This window comes from Malassezia pachydermatis (genome assembly GCF_001278385.1).
Source record: "Malassezia pachydermatis strain CBS 1879 chromosome Unknown scaffold3, whole genome shotgun sequence".
Lineage (NCBI taxonomy): Eukaryota > Fungi > Basidiomycota > Malasseziomycetes > Malasseziales > Malasseziaceae > Malassezia > Malassezia pachydermatis.
The window spans coordinates 886,467-901,550 of record NW_017253140.1 but is presented as its reverse complement, the minus strand read 5'-3'; the positions used below and the strand labels follow the sequence as shown (position 1 = coordinate 901,550).

At 54.9% G+C, this 15,084-nt stretch overlaps 5 protein-coding genes across 5 annotated transcripts; 3 read left to right on the top strand and 2 right to left on the bottom strand.

The window, feature by feature from the left end:
* Positions 1-131: 131 nt before the first annotated feature.
* Malapachy_1120 (rpa43-43 kd subunit of dna-directed rna polymerase i) lies at positions 132-1,238 on the top strand (the record flags this gene model as incomplete). The annotated part of the gene is made up of 1 exon (XM_018135630.1): positions 132-1,238. The coding sequence occupies one exon, from the start codon at positions 132-134 to the stop codon at positions 1,236-1,238; it is 1,107 nt and encodes a 368-aa protein (XP_017992204.1).
* A 159-nt stretch (positions 1,239-1,397) lies between these two features.
* On the bottom strand, positions 1,398-1,830 carry Malapachy_1072 (thioredoxin-like protein; the record flags this gene model as incomplete). Its single annotated transcript, XM_018135583.1, has 2 exons — positions 1,398-1,505; positions 1,537-1,830. 2 exons carry the CDS (start codon positions 1,828-1,830, stop codon positions 1,398-1,400), a joined length of 402 nt encoding a protein of 133 aa, XP_017992622.1.
* A 213-nt stretch (positions 1,831-2,043) lies between these two features.
* Malapachy_1110 (neurofibromin) lies at positions 2,044-9,345 on the top strand (the record flags this gene model as incomplete). Its single annotated transcript, XM_018135620.1, has 1 exon — positions 2,044-9,345. One exon carries the CDS (start codon positions 2,044-2,046, stop codon positions 9,343-9,345), a length of 7,302 nt encoding a protein of 2,433 aa, XP_017992245.1.
* A 278-nt stretch (positions 9,346-9,623) lies between these two features.
* On the top strand, positions 9,624-10,757 carry Malapachy_1119 (hypothetical protein; the record flags this gene model as incomplete). The annotated part of the gene is made up of 1 exon (XM_018135629.1): positions 9,624-10,757. The coding sequence occupies one exon, from the start codon at positions 9,624-9,626 to the stop codon at positions 10,755-10,757; it is 1,134 nt and encodes a 377-aa protein (XP_017992244.1).
* A 772-nt stretch (positions 10,758-11,529) lies between these two features.
* Positions 11,530-12,207, bottom strand: Malapachy_1028 (mt-a70-domain-containing protein; the record flags this gene model as incomplete). Its single annotated transcript, XM_018135540.1, has 1 exon — positions 11,530-12,207. One exon carries the CDS (start codon positions 12,205-12,207, stop codon positions 11,530-11,532), a length of 678 nt encoding a protein of 225 aa, XP_017992395.1.
* Positions 12,208-15,084: the final 2,877 nt, after the last annotated feature.

The window sequence follows — 15,084 nt, the reverse complement described above, 5'->3', positions numbered from 1 at the left end:
AAGATTCACCAAACGCCACGAGAAAAACACTGAGGCTGGCCAGCGGCCGACGTCACGTGATGCGCGGCACGCCGAAATTTTTTGCAGCGCACCGACCTGTCTCCCTCACGCGGACGACGACAAGGACGACTATGGGCAGAAAGGGGGGCGATGCCATGCCGGCCCACAAGGCTTCGTCTGGACTCGTACATGTAAATGCGAAGATGCATATGGCTATTCCTCCCGTATGGGCATTGGATCCTACAGCCTCCGTATTGGAGCAGCTGGATACCTTGGTCATGCGCTATGTGCCGCAACTGAAGGGTGTGTTGCTCACGCATTCGAATGTGAAGTTCTTAGGTCAGATGGGTCATATCGATGGTGACTCGGCCTTTTTTGTGGCACCAACTAGCTTTTGCTCATTAGTCTGGCGGCCACAAATAGGTATGGTGCTCCGAGGCACCATCACATTGTCCTCGCCAAGCCATGTCTCGCTCCTTTTGTATGATACGTTTAATGCAGCGATTTCCGCGCCACACTTGCCGGCTTCAGACTGGGAATTTGTCTATTATACAGACGTGGGCGAGGCGCAGCGACGGGATGCAAAGGATCGTAGTGTTGGCCTTTGGCGTCACAAGCAAAGCGGTGAGCGGTTGGGCGGCGACGATGGCTCGCTTGCGTTTACTGTCATCAGCATGACAGTAGCAAACCAGATGCTGTCGCTCCATGGCAGTTTATTGGCCGAGCCATTCAGTGTCCCCCCGCCCCGGCCTGGCTCACTGTCTTTCGATCAGGCATTGGGAGTTTTGGAGGAAGAAAAAACGGACAAGGATGAGGAAGAAGAGGCCTCAGTGCAACAACCGCGTCGCGTACGATGGGAGGACTCTGACGAAGAGGTGGAGGATGATGGTGAAGATGGTGACGAGGCTGTGGATGACTATGCTGTGGACGTGGCAAAGAGGCCGGAGGAACAGCAGGAAGAAGATGCTATGGAGGCAGAGGATGATGCTGACGACCATGAGATGAGCATGGATGCAGCTGTCCAAGAAGACGAAAAGGCTGCGAAGGCGCACAAGAAAGAGAAGAAGGACAAGAAAGAAAAGAAAGAAAAGAAGGAGAAAAAGGAAAAGAAAGAGAAGAAAAAGTCCAAGAAGTCCGCAAAAGAGGCAGCAGATGATGAAAATGATACCTCTACGGCCTCCTCAGGCCACAAGCGTGCGCGTGATGACAACGCCAGTGCCTCACGAAAAAAGCGTTAGACATCGTAGAAGCACGAGCCATGTACAATATAGAATGAAATCGGCCCTATTTTTCGTGGTGCTTACGCCCGCTTGCAGCTGATGTGGACCGAAGGGCCTCCTCCACAGCGGTCTTTATTTCAGGGCTCGAGCGACGATTCTCTATCGATAGCTACGGACTTACAGGGAGCTAATAAACTCCCGCAGGCGGGGCTCTGGCAGCATACCGACAAACTGCGTCGCCAGCTGACCATTTTTGAAAGCCATCACAGTTGGCATGGCACGAATCTAAAGAGTGAGCAAATAGCTAGGTACATACGCCATATTTCTGTGCAGCCTCCATGTTGTTGTCCACGTCGATTGTGACCAAATCCACTTCCTTACCACCGACCATTGACGGGGTATTCACGAGCTTGTGAAGGACAGGGCTCAGCATTTTGCATGGGCCACACCATTCTGCGAAGAAGTCGACCAGGAGGGGTTTATCGCCCTGCGACTGGAGCAGTTCCTCCAGGCGTGCGCTGGAGATATTTTCCTCAATTCGGCGACGTAGGGCGGTAGAAGAAAACGCGCGTGCCTGGGGCCAGGTGGTTCGTGCCATGCGCCATGGCATACGGGTCAGTGAGGTGGCGCCGATCATAGGTGATGGGGGCAGCAAGGAAATATGCATTGGGGCGCCACCTGGAGAAAGCCGCGTGCAGGTGGGCACCTCCACTTAAACGACGCATTAGAGGTCGGCGTGCTGTTGGCGTGGTGCGGCGCCCTTACATCCTCCCATCACGCTGGTGTGTGGTATCCTAGCCTGATCCGTTTGGACTACGGTATTATGCCGGCCAACGCATCTAAGCAGGTACCAGCTGCTCTGGACGTCGTAGATGATCCGGGTGCCCCGCCTACCGTGACAAAACCAGCGGGGTCAAAATGGCCGCCTAGTGATCCCTTTCAACGTACCTGGTCCACCGCTGTCCCGAGTGCCGCGCGATGTGTGCGTGTAAGTATTGCAAATACGGGGCAGCCATGGATGCCTGATCATACGTGCCTCGTTGCACTGAATGCCTTGCACGATGCGATGCTTTCTCATCGCGACACGGTGTTAGAGGAGCTGGCTGACGCCGTTGCATCCATTGAGCTGCCTGCGACGCTTGACATGCCAGCTGCATCGATCTCTCTCTACCGATGCTTGTGTTTGCTTCGTGTGATTACTTCATGCTTGTTTTACGAATGGAAGCATCACCAATCGGATGAGACGCTTCGGCAGCGCCAGTCGGGTCTATGGAGCGATCCAGCGCCATTGCATGAGGCGCTTGTGCAGCGTTTACTGACACCCCTTCTCTCTCACATGGAGCACCTGAATACGTACGAACGTGCATGGCTGATGCATCGGCACTTGCAGAATCGACAAGCCCTGTCGCCAGAAACCGACCGAGGGCGTACGTTGCCGTTCCGGCATCGCGAGGGTACAGAGGCATCGCTGCGCGAGCGTGAATGTGATACATTGTTTGCACAAAAGGATGCGCACAAAGGTGTATATGTGGCCACGGCGAGTGCTCATGCTTACTTTGTGCTGTACCCTGCCTTTCCTGCGCACTACACGGCGTTCTCTGCAGCATCGCAGGGTATGTCCATGCACCCTACGCTCTGGAATACACCTGCTGATGCACTGGATGCGACGCCACGTACAATTTCAGCCCATGTGTACCGTGCTGTGTCGCATGCGCTGTTGTACATCAGCGCTGCCAACTGGGACGCCACCATGCGGCTCCTCGGTCCTCTCTCGGCCATGCGGACAGAGGGCCGCGCATTTGAGTGCTTGCACTGGACTTGGTCACGCCTGGTTCCTCTGCTCCAAGAGGTCATCCGCGATGTAGGCTCTGTCTCACGTCAGGCGCTGTGTTTTATGGGCGTGAGCCTGCGACGCATTGTGCATGTATGGCTGCACTACCATACGGAAGAACGACGCACGCTGCCCCCGAATGTCGCTGTGGATGCGATTCTCCCGACGTTTCACGCGCTGCATACGCTGGCAGAAGGGCCGTACCGACGTCCGCAACTCTGGCCCACGCTGGCTGCGTTGGTAGCCGTAGCGCCGCCGCTTTTTTCCACGCCACGAGCTCGGCGTGAGCAGCAAACCAAGATGCTATCGTGGCTCGATACGCTCTTGCATCATGTCCAGCATGCGCGCCTCGGTGTTTCGGCCACGTACGCACTGGTGCTGGTCCACGATATGGCTTCGTATGGCCGCGTGGTTATGCCCGCCCCCTACTCGCAGACACTGCTGCAGCGCTGGCAGGATACGTTATCTACGCTGACCATTGAAGACATTCGTCTGGTAGGCCAAGCTCTGATTGCTTCATTCCGTGCTGATGCGCGTGTAGATGCCGTGCGTCTCGTGCAGCTCTGCGTGGCGGAGAAGCCGTCGTATCCAAGTCTGCTTGTGGTGGCGTATGCCCTTGTGCAGCTGCTGTGTGAGTACCGCGAAGATCGTCGATGGATGGATGTTTTATACCCTCGGTGTGCACCCGTGTTGCGCCGCGTCTTGCGCTCGATTGTGCGTACATGGCTCACAAGCCAGCACATGTCGGAGATGGGCCATTCGCTCTTGCATGCGATTCTCTTTATTGCTGTGCTGGATCCCGATGCGGTGTTTGCGCACATGCCACCTTCTCGGCCAGGCGAACTAGATACATTGCCGCTGCCATTCTCCGGTCCTGTGCTGGACACAGCGCTGCAGGCGGATACGCGCGTGTCCTTTGTCTTGGCCTTGGTTTGCATGCCTGGCAACCTGGCGCATGTCCATGCGGCCTCTCTGGCGGCACTGCAGCGCATTAGTGGCGGCCTGCCATCGGCGACGGTCTTGTCGCGGTTCGTGTTCATGCCGCCCTCGCTCCTTACGTCGCGGCAACCACCGTGCGAGAGCTCCAAACGCGTATTGCGTCTTCTTGCGCCGTACGATGCGCAGGTCGCAGAGACCGCATCGCGTCGCGTTATGCAGGCAGGTTCTCGTGGTGCGCAACTGTACTGGCTCGTCTCGCTGCAGACCGCCGCGACACGCGCCCTGCACTCGCATGCGCCGATCCCGACGCTGCCGGCGATGGCTGCGGTGGTGTTTGGTCTTTGCATGCCGAACAAGCTGGTCGTTCGCACTGCGCAAGAGACCGCTCGCGTGTTTTCCGAGAGCATTCAGATGCCGATGCCGATCCCTGTGCTGCTCGAGCGGATGCCTACGTTGGTCCAAATTTGCAGTGCGCTGCGTGCGATCTCGCCGCCCAATGCCGTCGTGGCCATGGCATGGTCAGGATGGCTGCAGTGGGCGTATGCGTCTGCGCAAGCGGCGCCGCCGCAAGGGACTGTGCGTCATGAAGACTTGATGCATGTGGCCCAAGTCCTGGTCGCAAGTGCCAAGCTAGGCTTGTACGGCGTGTCGTATTCAAGCGATATGCTCTTAATTCGCACCGTCTCGCACTTGCTCCTGGGCGCCACCTCTACGCACGACATCGCCCATGTATTGCTGGAGGCTGTACCGACGACTGCTTTGCCGCTCGTTCTCCAGCAAGTGTATGCTTCGTCCACCGTCCTCGCTTCCATGTCGACGACCACGGCCTCGTCCAATGAGCTGATTGATACAGCGCTGCGCCTGCTTGAAGTGCTGATCCCCCGCATGGATATCATTGAGCTGAGCGAGAACGATTTGCATCGCGTTGTGCAGCTGTGTGTACTGTGTATGCGCCATGCTCACCGGCCTGCCGCTCGGCGAATTGTATGCCGGGCCGTCATGGTGGTAGCCTTGAGTGATTGCGAGGCGTTGCAGGTGGTCCAACCTGACCTGCTCGATGGCATTCTTCCGTGGGGCCTCCAAGTGCCGCAGCTACGCCGGCACGTCCTCGCGGCCATTGAGCCCCTTCTTCGTCGGTGGACGCCGCACTTGTCCGAGTGGGCCTTGCGTATTCATGAATCGGCAACGGAAGCGACGATGCGTCGTACAGCGCGTGTGGTCGACCAGATTCTGCACATAGCGTGCTTGGAAAACGACGCCGATCTTTCCTCGTTTACGCACGATCCACATACCATGGGGCGTACGCACAATCTTGCGGTCGAGGCCCTGTACCATGTCCTTCGCCAGAACCTGCCTTTCCTAGCGCGCGAGTTGGTACAGTTGCTGACACGCTCAGAGCCCATTGCGCGGTACACTGTGATGCTGGCCATGGCGCGCGTCGTTTCCTCGCCCTCGTTCACAGCGGCAGTTGAGGCGGCGGTGCCGCCACCGCCCACGACCTCTGAAGTGTTGCTGAGTCACGATACGCAGTGGCTTGTCGGTGTGCTTGCGCGCAGTACGATGGCCGATGTCCCTCTCTGGGAGCAGGCTCTTGCTGGATTTCTTACGGCCGCGCAATGGCGTCGTTTGCTTGCCGCTGTGGTGCGTGAGGAAGTGCAGGCGTGCACGTCCGAGAACCTCTTGCTGCGGGCCAATACCACGACGCTGCGGTTCTTGTCTGTGTACGCACGCCGCATCGCGTATGTCCAAGTCCAAGCGGTGGTCCGCGACATGCTCACGTTCGTTAGCACTTTGCCTGACTCGGCCCTGGATCTAGATTGGTCGCTGGACGGCCCTGTACCCATGTCGGTGCGGCAGCACGACACGGCGATGCGGCTCATTGCGGCGCTCACTGCAGCGCTTGTCACGTTTATTCATACCATGCCGATTGAACTCCATTGTCTGTGTATGGACTTGTACTACACGGCGGTGCCACGCTACGGCGAGCTAAGTGCGTCGCGCGCCCTGGGCGTGTTTCTTTGCTTGCGCGTGCTGGGTCCCGCTGTCGCCACCCCATCGAGTGTCGAAGTGGCTGTGCCCACACCCGGGGCCCAGCGCGCGCTGCGTTTTCTGAACAAGGTGCTGGTGGCCCTGCCGCAAGGCAGGTTCTCAGCGTACCGTGATGCTGCGTGCACGTCGGTGAACAGTGCCGTGGGCGCTACGACGGCGTTCCTGGATCGTGTCCTGCGCGTGGCGTCAGAGCGACGTGTGTATGAGCCACCGCCGACGACGCTTACGTGGTCTGTGCCGCATATGTTCCACCACCTACTTCGTGGCCGGTTGGAGCCCCTCGCGCAGGCGGGCGATGCCATTGCGACGCAAGTCCTCGCTTCGATGCCACTGGCCCGCTCGCTCTCTGAGCGTGTGGCCTTGGTCCTTGGTCAGCAAGATCAAGAACAAGCGTATACATCGTTCATGCAGTCGATGGCTGCCGAGCCGGACGCCTCGGAGGCGAGCGACATGTTCTTTGAAGTGCAGGGAGAAACGCAACGTACCTTCCTTGTGCTATACACCAGTGTGGACATGATCCATATTGATATCCTACGTATTGCGCGATACATGCTATCGAAAGTATCGCCCCTTCGTACGCCATGGACCTTGGTACTGGATCTGTCTGGCACGTCAGATCGTCACCTGCTTCAACTGCAGTTCAGTACGCTCATTGTGACGCTCATGCCTCGCGAAGCGTTCCGTCATTTGCATACCCTCACTGTGCTTCATGGCTCGTACGCCATGTTGCAGTATGGCTGGACGCTCTCTGGCGCGACCACGCAAAGCCCTTTCATTGCGCGACGCCAAGCGGAAGGTGGTCCGCCCCTGCACATTGACTGGATCTCGGGCCCCAGCGATTACGGCCGGCTAAGTGATCATGTGCGTGCTTCTCTGCCCGTGTTCACGCAGCGTTTGCTTGCTGCTCGTCCGACGTTCCAAGCGAATGCGTTGACGCTCGATGATGGCCGTCGGTTCCCAGAGCCTGCCGTGCTCATTACGACGCAAGACCATGTACTTCTACGTACGATTCCTGCGCGGCACGACGGCATGAGTCGCCCATCGACATGCGACATTATCCCTCTGGGCGACTTGGTCTTGGATTCAGACCATGTATCGTACATTCGCCTCTTGCGCCGCTCCTGTGCTTCGGAACTTTATGTACGAACACGCGAGTGTGTGGACATCTTGCACGCCCTTCGTCGTGCACAGATGCGACATGACAACTATGCGCCGGGTGTGCACAAACCCATCTCCTTGCCAGAGGTACGTGCAGCCTTGACCGGCATGGGCCTCTTTCACCGGACAGCCTCGCAGTGGCCTCTTCGCTCCGCGGCAGATACACTTCTTCGTGCGCTGGATCTTCTATCGAGCACGCCGGTGGCGATGTACACACCGCCCATCGCTCCATCGTTCCAAATACCCGCCCCCCTACAGGCCGGTGCCCTGACGATGGTGCTGGATTTGGCGGCATGCCTCGGGCAACACCATGTACACATGTCCGGCTTGGCCGGTCTCATGGACGCCGTGCCTGTGTCTGTGCTTCCCTGTCTCATGCGCATGGCACTTTCTCTCTGGCTCGTGCATCCCAACCTGCGCCTCGCACTCCAGAGCATGTGGCAGGCCCTTGCATCGCAGCCTACCTCGATACTTAGCGTGTTCCTGGAGGCGTGCTTGGATAGCACACCTACGTCGCCGTCCATGGTTATGCATGCGGTACAAGATGCCGTTCTTGCTGCCGCCGTACCCGCATTGCATCATATTCTGATGGCGCGCATCAATGCGATGCTCACGTCGGCTCTTCGCCCTGGTGCTTGGCACCGTTTGCAAGCCCTGGTTGCTTTGCATGCCGTCCAATGCTCGGTACCTTCCACGCCCCTGGAGCAGTACTTGCCTGACATTGTGACGATCATTCTTCTCTTTGCACATGGAGGCTCTCAACCACTGCACCATGCCGCGCATGTCACCCTCGTCAATACCCTGGCCGCGTGGCCTGTGCCGTCGATCATGGCCGATGTGGAAGAAGCGATGCGGCCGTCCAGCGACGCGCCGTTGGAGCGGCTCTTAGCCCTGGTTCACTCGGCTCTGCGTGCTATGGCCCCCACACCGACTACATACACGGCATGGTGCGAGGCGTTGGAACGCAAAGTGCAAGCTGTGGCCCTTACCTCGGATGGTATTATGCAGGCACGTGCCTTGCATTTGTGGGCGTATGTGGCGACGCCCTCTCCGGCGATGTTCCGCACGGTGGGCGGCGTCTTGTTGGCCGCGTACCCGCATGCCCCCGTCACTGTGGCCGCGGCTGCGTCGTGCTGGGCCCGTCTGTGCCAGCCCAGCATGGCGCCGTGCTTGTTCTGGGCCGGCATGGCTTTGATTGCTGGCGGTGTAGCTACAGGCGGCGTCCAGCTAGCCCAGGCTGCGCTGGATGCGCTCCCGAAGGATCGCACAACACTCGATTTGTTGTTGCGGACCCGCCATAATCACTTGGCGTACCTCGGAGCTCTCGAGGCTGAGTTGGGCGTCTCGTTTGAGCGTGACTTTTCTTTGGCTGCCGCGACCGTGTTGCGTGTCCCGCTGTGGTCCGGTGATCCGACATTAGAGGCAGCGACGCGAGTCTTGGTCCAGCACTTATCCAACCTTGTGCCGAGCACGTGGGAAGCGCCATCCAGTACACTGCCTACAATTATGCCCGGGGTGCCTGATGCCTCTTTATGGCCTGCAACATTTGTCCCGCCATCATCGAGCTCGTTCACGTCGTCGTCGCATGCCAGTGTCCCGCCATTACACTCCCCCTCGCATACTCTGTCCGGTCTTGATTTGTTATCCAGTACCGATTCAGTGGATCAGACCACAGCGGCTCTGGCATCCACGTGTTTGTACGAGCCTTGGGATGAGGAGCCAGATCCTATGTCGACCGCCCCTCTCTCAACCTCGCCGTCGCATTCACACACACACTCACACTCACAGAGTACGTCACCGTTGTCACCTTCCCAACGCAAGACATTGTCAGACTCCCATTCGTCTACCACGCTCCATACGGTGACTACGATGCACAAACCACTGCGCTCCTTGGTGCACATGTCGTATGCCGACTCGTTGCTGCCACATGCGAATGATACACAGATGCAGACGCTCTTGTCGATCCTGTCCGAATCGGATCCCAAACGCGATCATGTTCTCACAAGTCCTGTGCATACACACTTTGCGTTGACGCCGTTTGACCAACTGTCGCTGGTCGGCCTACAACGTCCTGAAGATACCATTTTCGCTGTTGCAGAATGCCAAGCGTGGCTGCGCCATGTGCTGGACATTTGCCAGCGCTCGTAAGTCACGTCCTGCCTTGTCGTCGCCTCCACACCTGCCTGGGTCACAGCTGGGGTGGGTGTGGAGGGACCGGCATGCCTTCGTACGCAGCCTCGTTCTCTTCTTCTTCGTACTACCATCAAGACAGGAGCGAGGTTGTGTCTCGTCATACCCAGAACATCGGCGGTCCTCTGACGTAGGGGTCCGTCAGTGTCTTTTTTTTGTTTTGTTTTGTTGTTATTTTTTCTCTTTCCTGCATTGTTTATACCGCTACGTATACAGACGAAGATAGCGTCTGTTCCATGTCCCATCCATCTGCCTTTTTGCCATCGCGCGATTTACCGCGGCATGTAAAGTCTACGCCACTGCCTCAATTAGAAGAGGCACTAACAAACTTACAAAAAGCCTATGCATTGGACCATACCCGCGAAGAATGGATTGGCGAGCCTGCTGCCGAATCCGCTCCACCGGACGATGCTTTTGAGACCCAATGTGTGCGTACATGGCTGCACGCTCTGATTCATTATGGCTGCCAATATTTAGAGGCTTCAGCTCTTGTTGACCCAGCTGCAGCGTTGCTTGTTCACCTTGCTGGCCAAGCGGCTGGCGGCTCACGTACTTGTGTATATCGATTTTTTTTGGGCACCGAAGCACCAACGGATGCAAACCAAGCAGAGGCATCTGTGTCCATTCGTGACGTGGCCTTAGTGGAAGATGCCCTCGGTGCACGTACATGGGGGGCCGCGCCGTATCTTGCTCGACGGCTCATGCAGCAATACGCTCATGCCTCCTCGGTGCCTGCAAAAACGTTAGAGCTTGGCGCCGGAACAGGACTAGTTGGTCTGGCCTGGGCCCAGTGGCTTTCGACACGTACACCACCACCCAACGTCAATGTGACACTGACAGACCACCACGCGACCGTCCTAGCGAACCTCCAATTCAATGCGCAAGCCACATCCATTCCTTGGGTGCATGTGCGTCATTTGGACTGGCAAGCTGTGTACAATGCACATCACGGCCCATTGCAGTACCACACTACAGCCCAGACCGTACCTGATGATAACGAGCAGCGTACACGCATATATGGCAACGTTCCCTCAGATGTGCGCTACGATATGATCATTGCTGCCGATTGTATCTATGATCCGTGGCACGCCCGTTGGATTGCCTCTGTTGCTGAGCAACATTTGGCCCGACCTACACCTGGAACCGTACAACCTCAACTTCATCTTCTTATGCCTATTCGATCAACACACACGGCTGAGCTCCAGAGTGTATATGACGTGTTTTCAGCACCTCATTCACTCCGCATCGTTTTGGAGCAGTCTTTGGATGGCACAGACAATTTCGGGCCGGCCGATCGAATCCGTGCGACCACTACCACACGAACTGGCACTCTCGTAGCTTATCGACATATGATTATTGAATGGGCATGAATGTAGGAAAGGAGGATATATGGTTACAATTCATGAAGCCTTTAGCTATCATCTGCCTCGACCACAGCTTGCAAACGTCTGCGTGTTTGCTCCACCACATTCGTATCGATACGCGTTTGTTGCGCTTCTGAGAGAGGTTCTATAGCGCTCATACTTGACGAAGCTAGCGCGTTTTTCCTTGCTTCGCTTTCTGCCGGCGAAAATGGGCGTTGTAGCTCTAAGTGACGCACTCGGAGAGGCGTGGAATGCGGCGACACATAGGAAGACTCACTCGGCGTTTCTTGCCGTGCTGAGTGGCTTCCACGCCGTGCGGTATCCAGAGGGAGAGTATCACTACATATAAGTCATATTTATACTTACTTTCGTAGACGCGTTAGAATCTTTTCAATTTGTGTTTCAGGGAACATGGTATCTTGCGGTATGGCGGACGGCGCATCCGCCCTAGGCTCCATCAGCGGCGTACGCTCATCAGGCTTCAGGTCAGCTTTCTCATAATAAACGTACAGTTTCTGTATATGTTGATTTCGACTTATGTGGCCTGGCGCTAAAGCAGCAGGCGAATAGCGACTTAATCGCCTCCATGACAACTGCCAAGTATCTGCGAAAAAGGCGCGACGGGGGTTGCGAGCGGTTTCCGCTTACCTAAGTGGGTCCGTGCGATAAACGCCCTTGGCGCTAGCAGGGCTGCGGCCTTCTACGTTGTTCCTAGTACGACCTATCGTACATAGCTACCAATCGTCTATATAGAAGAGTTGCATTCACATCCTCCCTATTATGGGCGTGCTGTATCAGAGTCTTGTTGCATGAGCGCGTGTTGCAAGACTGGCTCCACCACATGTGTGCTCTTCAATTGGTTGCCCAATGTAAGCCAGCCTGGACGAATATTATGACGTCGTCCAAATAATTCAATTTTACGTCCCCCTGGGCAGATTCTCTCAATCATAGAATACAATTCATCAGGTTTTTGTGATGTATCGCGTACTTGAGCCACAATAACGTCTGTCCCAATTCCCGCGTGCATCCATGGAAGCAGCGGCGATGGCCTACCTGGTGGCCAGGAATCACGTTGTTCTTTTTGCGTCGCTTTCGTCTTTAGCGCAATCAAACAATGCTCTTTAGAGTGATTTAACCAGTGCCCTGTCCGTCCAGTACGAATCAGCCTTTCCATCTGGTTGGTTTTGATCCAGATCAGCTCATCAATTCTGGTGTAGCCCCACTGCTTCAGCAGCTGACGACCTAATTCCATAGCTCGTCCTGTCACCCATAGGAATAGTAGACCTTCCTCCTGGAGCGCCGGAATGCGAAGCGCTCGCATTGCATCATCTGACAAAGTACCATAGGGCAGTGACATATGGATATCCCATGGTGGATCTGCAAGAATCACATCAAACTTGCCCAACTTGGACAAATCAAACTCACTCACATCACAATCAATCCACTGGGCTGGCATCGTGGAAAGGTTTTGGTACCATCTATCCGTGTGAAGCCAAGCGTCGAGACCATGCAGATGCAACTGAGACATTGGTTCTGAGAGAGGTGCTAAGAGAGCTTGTTTTGAGTCCATTGAATATGGAACTTGGCTCGTACATTCCCATGAAATCGGTTCACAGGAAGCGCTTGTATCCACATCGAAATGAATGTACCGACATGTTCCTTTGCGATGGCAGGCACTCAAGTAGCCACAGTAGCCAAGCATGGGATTGGTGTGCGGGAGTATCACAGGATAAAAGTGAACCTTGCCGCAGTGCTTGCTCTGTCCTTCATCGTGGCGGGCATAGACGCATTCGGCCCGCGTCACATAGGTACAGATGGGCTGAAATCGGTTGTCTGTACTCCGTAACTTTCGTAAGTACCTCATGCTACGTACAAGTTTTGATAGAAGCCTCTGCTTTCCTGTAGGCTTACACAGATATTTTGTTGTGATAGTGGCCACGGCCTCCCCAGTGGACCCTTCCATGGAAGGCCAGACCACAAGGCTTTCTTTCGTGTCTCGTGCTGCTCAACCTCGGGAGTGGAGGGTAAGTTCGCGACACCGTCGTTCCTTGACAATTGTCGTCATGGCTGATTCACTTCGTGGGCTCTGTGTTGAGGCAACACAAGCCTTTCTGCGAAAGGATTATGCAAAAAGTCTCATATATATACAAAAGGGCATATCATGCGCAAGGGATGAAAAAAAACCACAAACATGGCTTGACCAACTTCTTGTCTTGCGCTTCACTGTGATATATACGGTCTATATCAATGCACAGGTACAAAAGCGTGTTATGAATCTTCTACATCAATGTGCCGAAGAGGATAGCTGTGCACAAGAAGTCATCCATCTTTTGCGTCTCTCTCCACAAGCCCTATACACGTCTCTATGGTACGAATGTCTCTATGCTATGGCTCAGCAAACGTGTCCCACACCTGTGCCACCTAATTTAGAGCTTCCAGAGGGGATGGAATCGGTACTTTTGTCGATGCCTTCTTCTGTTCTTTCTTCTGCGATTTTAATGGCACTCCGCATCGATGCTTACTCTGATCAAGACGGGTCAATGTCTGCGCCTTCCTCCTGTGCTCGCCAAATTTGTGAGATGTACTTCACTGCTTCTTTGCATGCTTCCATGCCGCTACCTGACCATCATTCGTATGAACAGATCTTACGTCTTTATGTGATTCAAGTTTTAGGTATACATCATGCGGACTGGGAGTACGCACAAAATTTTGTTGCGTACAGCACACTTTCGGACGACAAAAAGCAAACTTTGCTACATGATCTGGAAGCAGAAAAAAATCGGTATCTGTCTCGGATGCAACATGAGCAAGATATCTTGCGCCAAATCCAACAAGAGTACGACAATGAAGTGGCTCGCAAGGCAAACATATCTAACCCGCCTGATACCCAAACCGACAGTCATGAGCCCAAGCTTGTAAGCTCATTAAAGCCTACAAAGCCGCGTACAACTTTGCAGCGCACTCCAAGTGTAAGGAGCCGACCAGCCCCCGACCCGACTACTTCATCGCCACCTAAACCAGATGTCTCTGACATATCCTCTATTCCAGCTTCTTCACATGCCGACGAACTAGAACATTTGCAAAACTATGTTGCGCGCCGTCCTATGGATGAACCCCCAATCTCTCTTCCACCTCGTTCTCTATCCATTCTATCTGTACTCTCCTCCAGTCTTACACGGCAGCGCGTCCTAACATTTTTCTTGGTGATTTTGTCCATGCTAGCGTACAGGGGTCTCACATCACCATCTATAAAAAGAAATCGAGGCATTTCCTGGGTAATGCTTTTCTGGCTTCGCGTACGGGACACGCTACGAATGTATGTATTACTGCGGCTATTCAAAAAAAACTAACTGGTTCTAGGGCCACTCAAGTAACCTACTTGTGAATGAAAGTTGTGACTAGCGGAAGATCGATCTCCTGCGCGTGTCTGTGCCTGCGGCGCGGTTGTTTACTGGACTATGTCGTAGATGCTTACGTGAATATGCCGTGCTTGATGGCATGCGTGCTTATTGAGTTGTGTTTTACGATTGGGCTTACCTTACATAAGACTCTCCTGTAGAGATTCTTTGGCGCTGGCTGTGTAGTGGACGGCCTTTGAATTTCGTTTTCAAACTTACTCGCTGGTCTGTCATCACGCTTCTTGAGAGGCATACTCGTTTGGTCCCGTCCCCAACGTGAAGATGGTAGACGTATGGGATGCGGTATGTACATATGTTAACAACATAATAATAAAGCAGGGGAAGAGGTCCCTCTTTATTGCCGCTGTGACCTTAGTCACTTGCATGCCACACGTTGCGGCTCAGGCTCCAGCACTTCCATCTCCGTCACCATCTCCTACTACAAAGTACGTGCGCTTTCTCGTATTCTAACATTCTAGGCCAACTCGGCATAAGTCGTTTGCTCAAGGTGTTCCATGGCATGACGCTGTTGCTTTTGTGGCGGCATGTGCTGTCATCCTGGCAATCATGGTGATTGTTGGCATTTTCTTGAAATTTACCAATCCTCCCAGATTTGAAGCGCGTCACCCAATGATGCCTGTAGGTGTGACCGGTGGACTAGGCCCTTCGCGTCGTCGCCAGACTATGAAGCCACAGCTAAACACATCTCCGTCGCAAGTCGGACTACTCAACCAAGCGCAACCTGTTGCAATGTCTTCGCAAGTGCTATTGCCAGATCCTGCTGCTACGGTGGTGCCTGATACTTCTTATCAAGCGGCTTATGCACAATCGCAGCCATATGCAGAAAGCTCCTCGCACCCCGCTGCTGTTTCGGGATCACGCAGGTCTGACGTACACAAGAAGTCGAGACAGTCCCGTGCCCTTCCGGCACCACC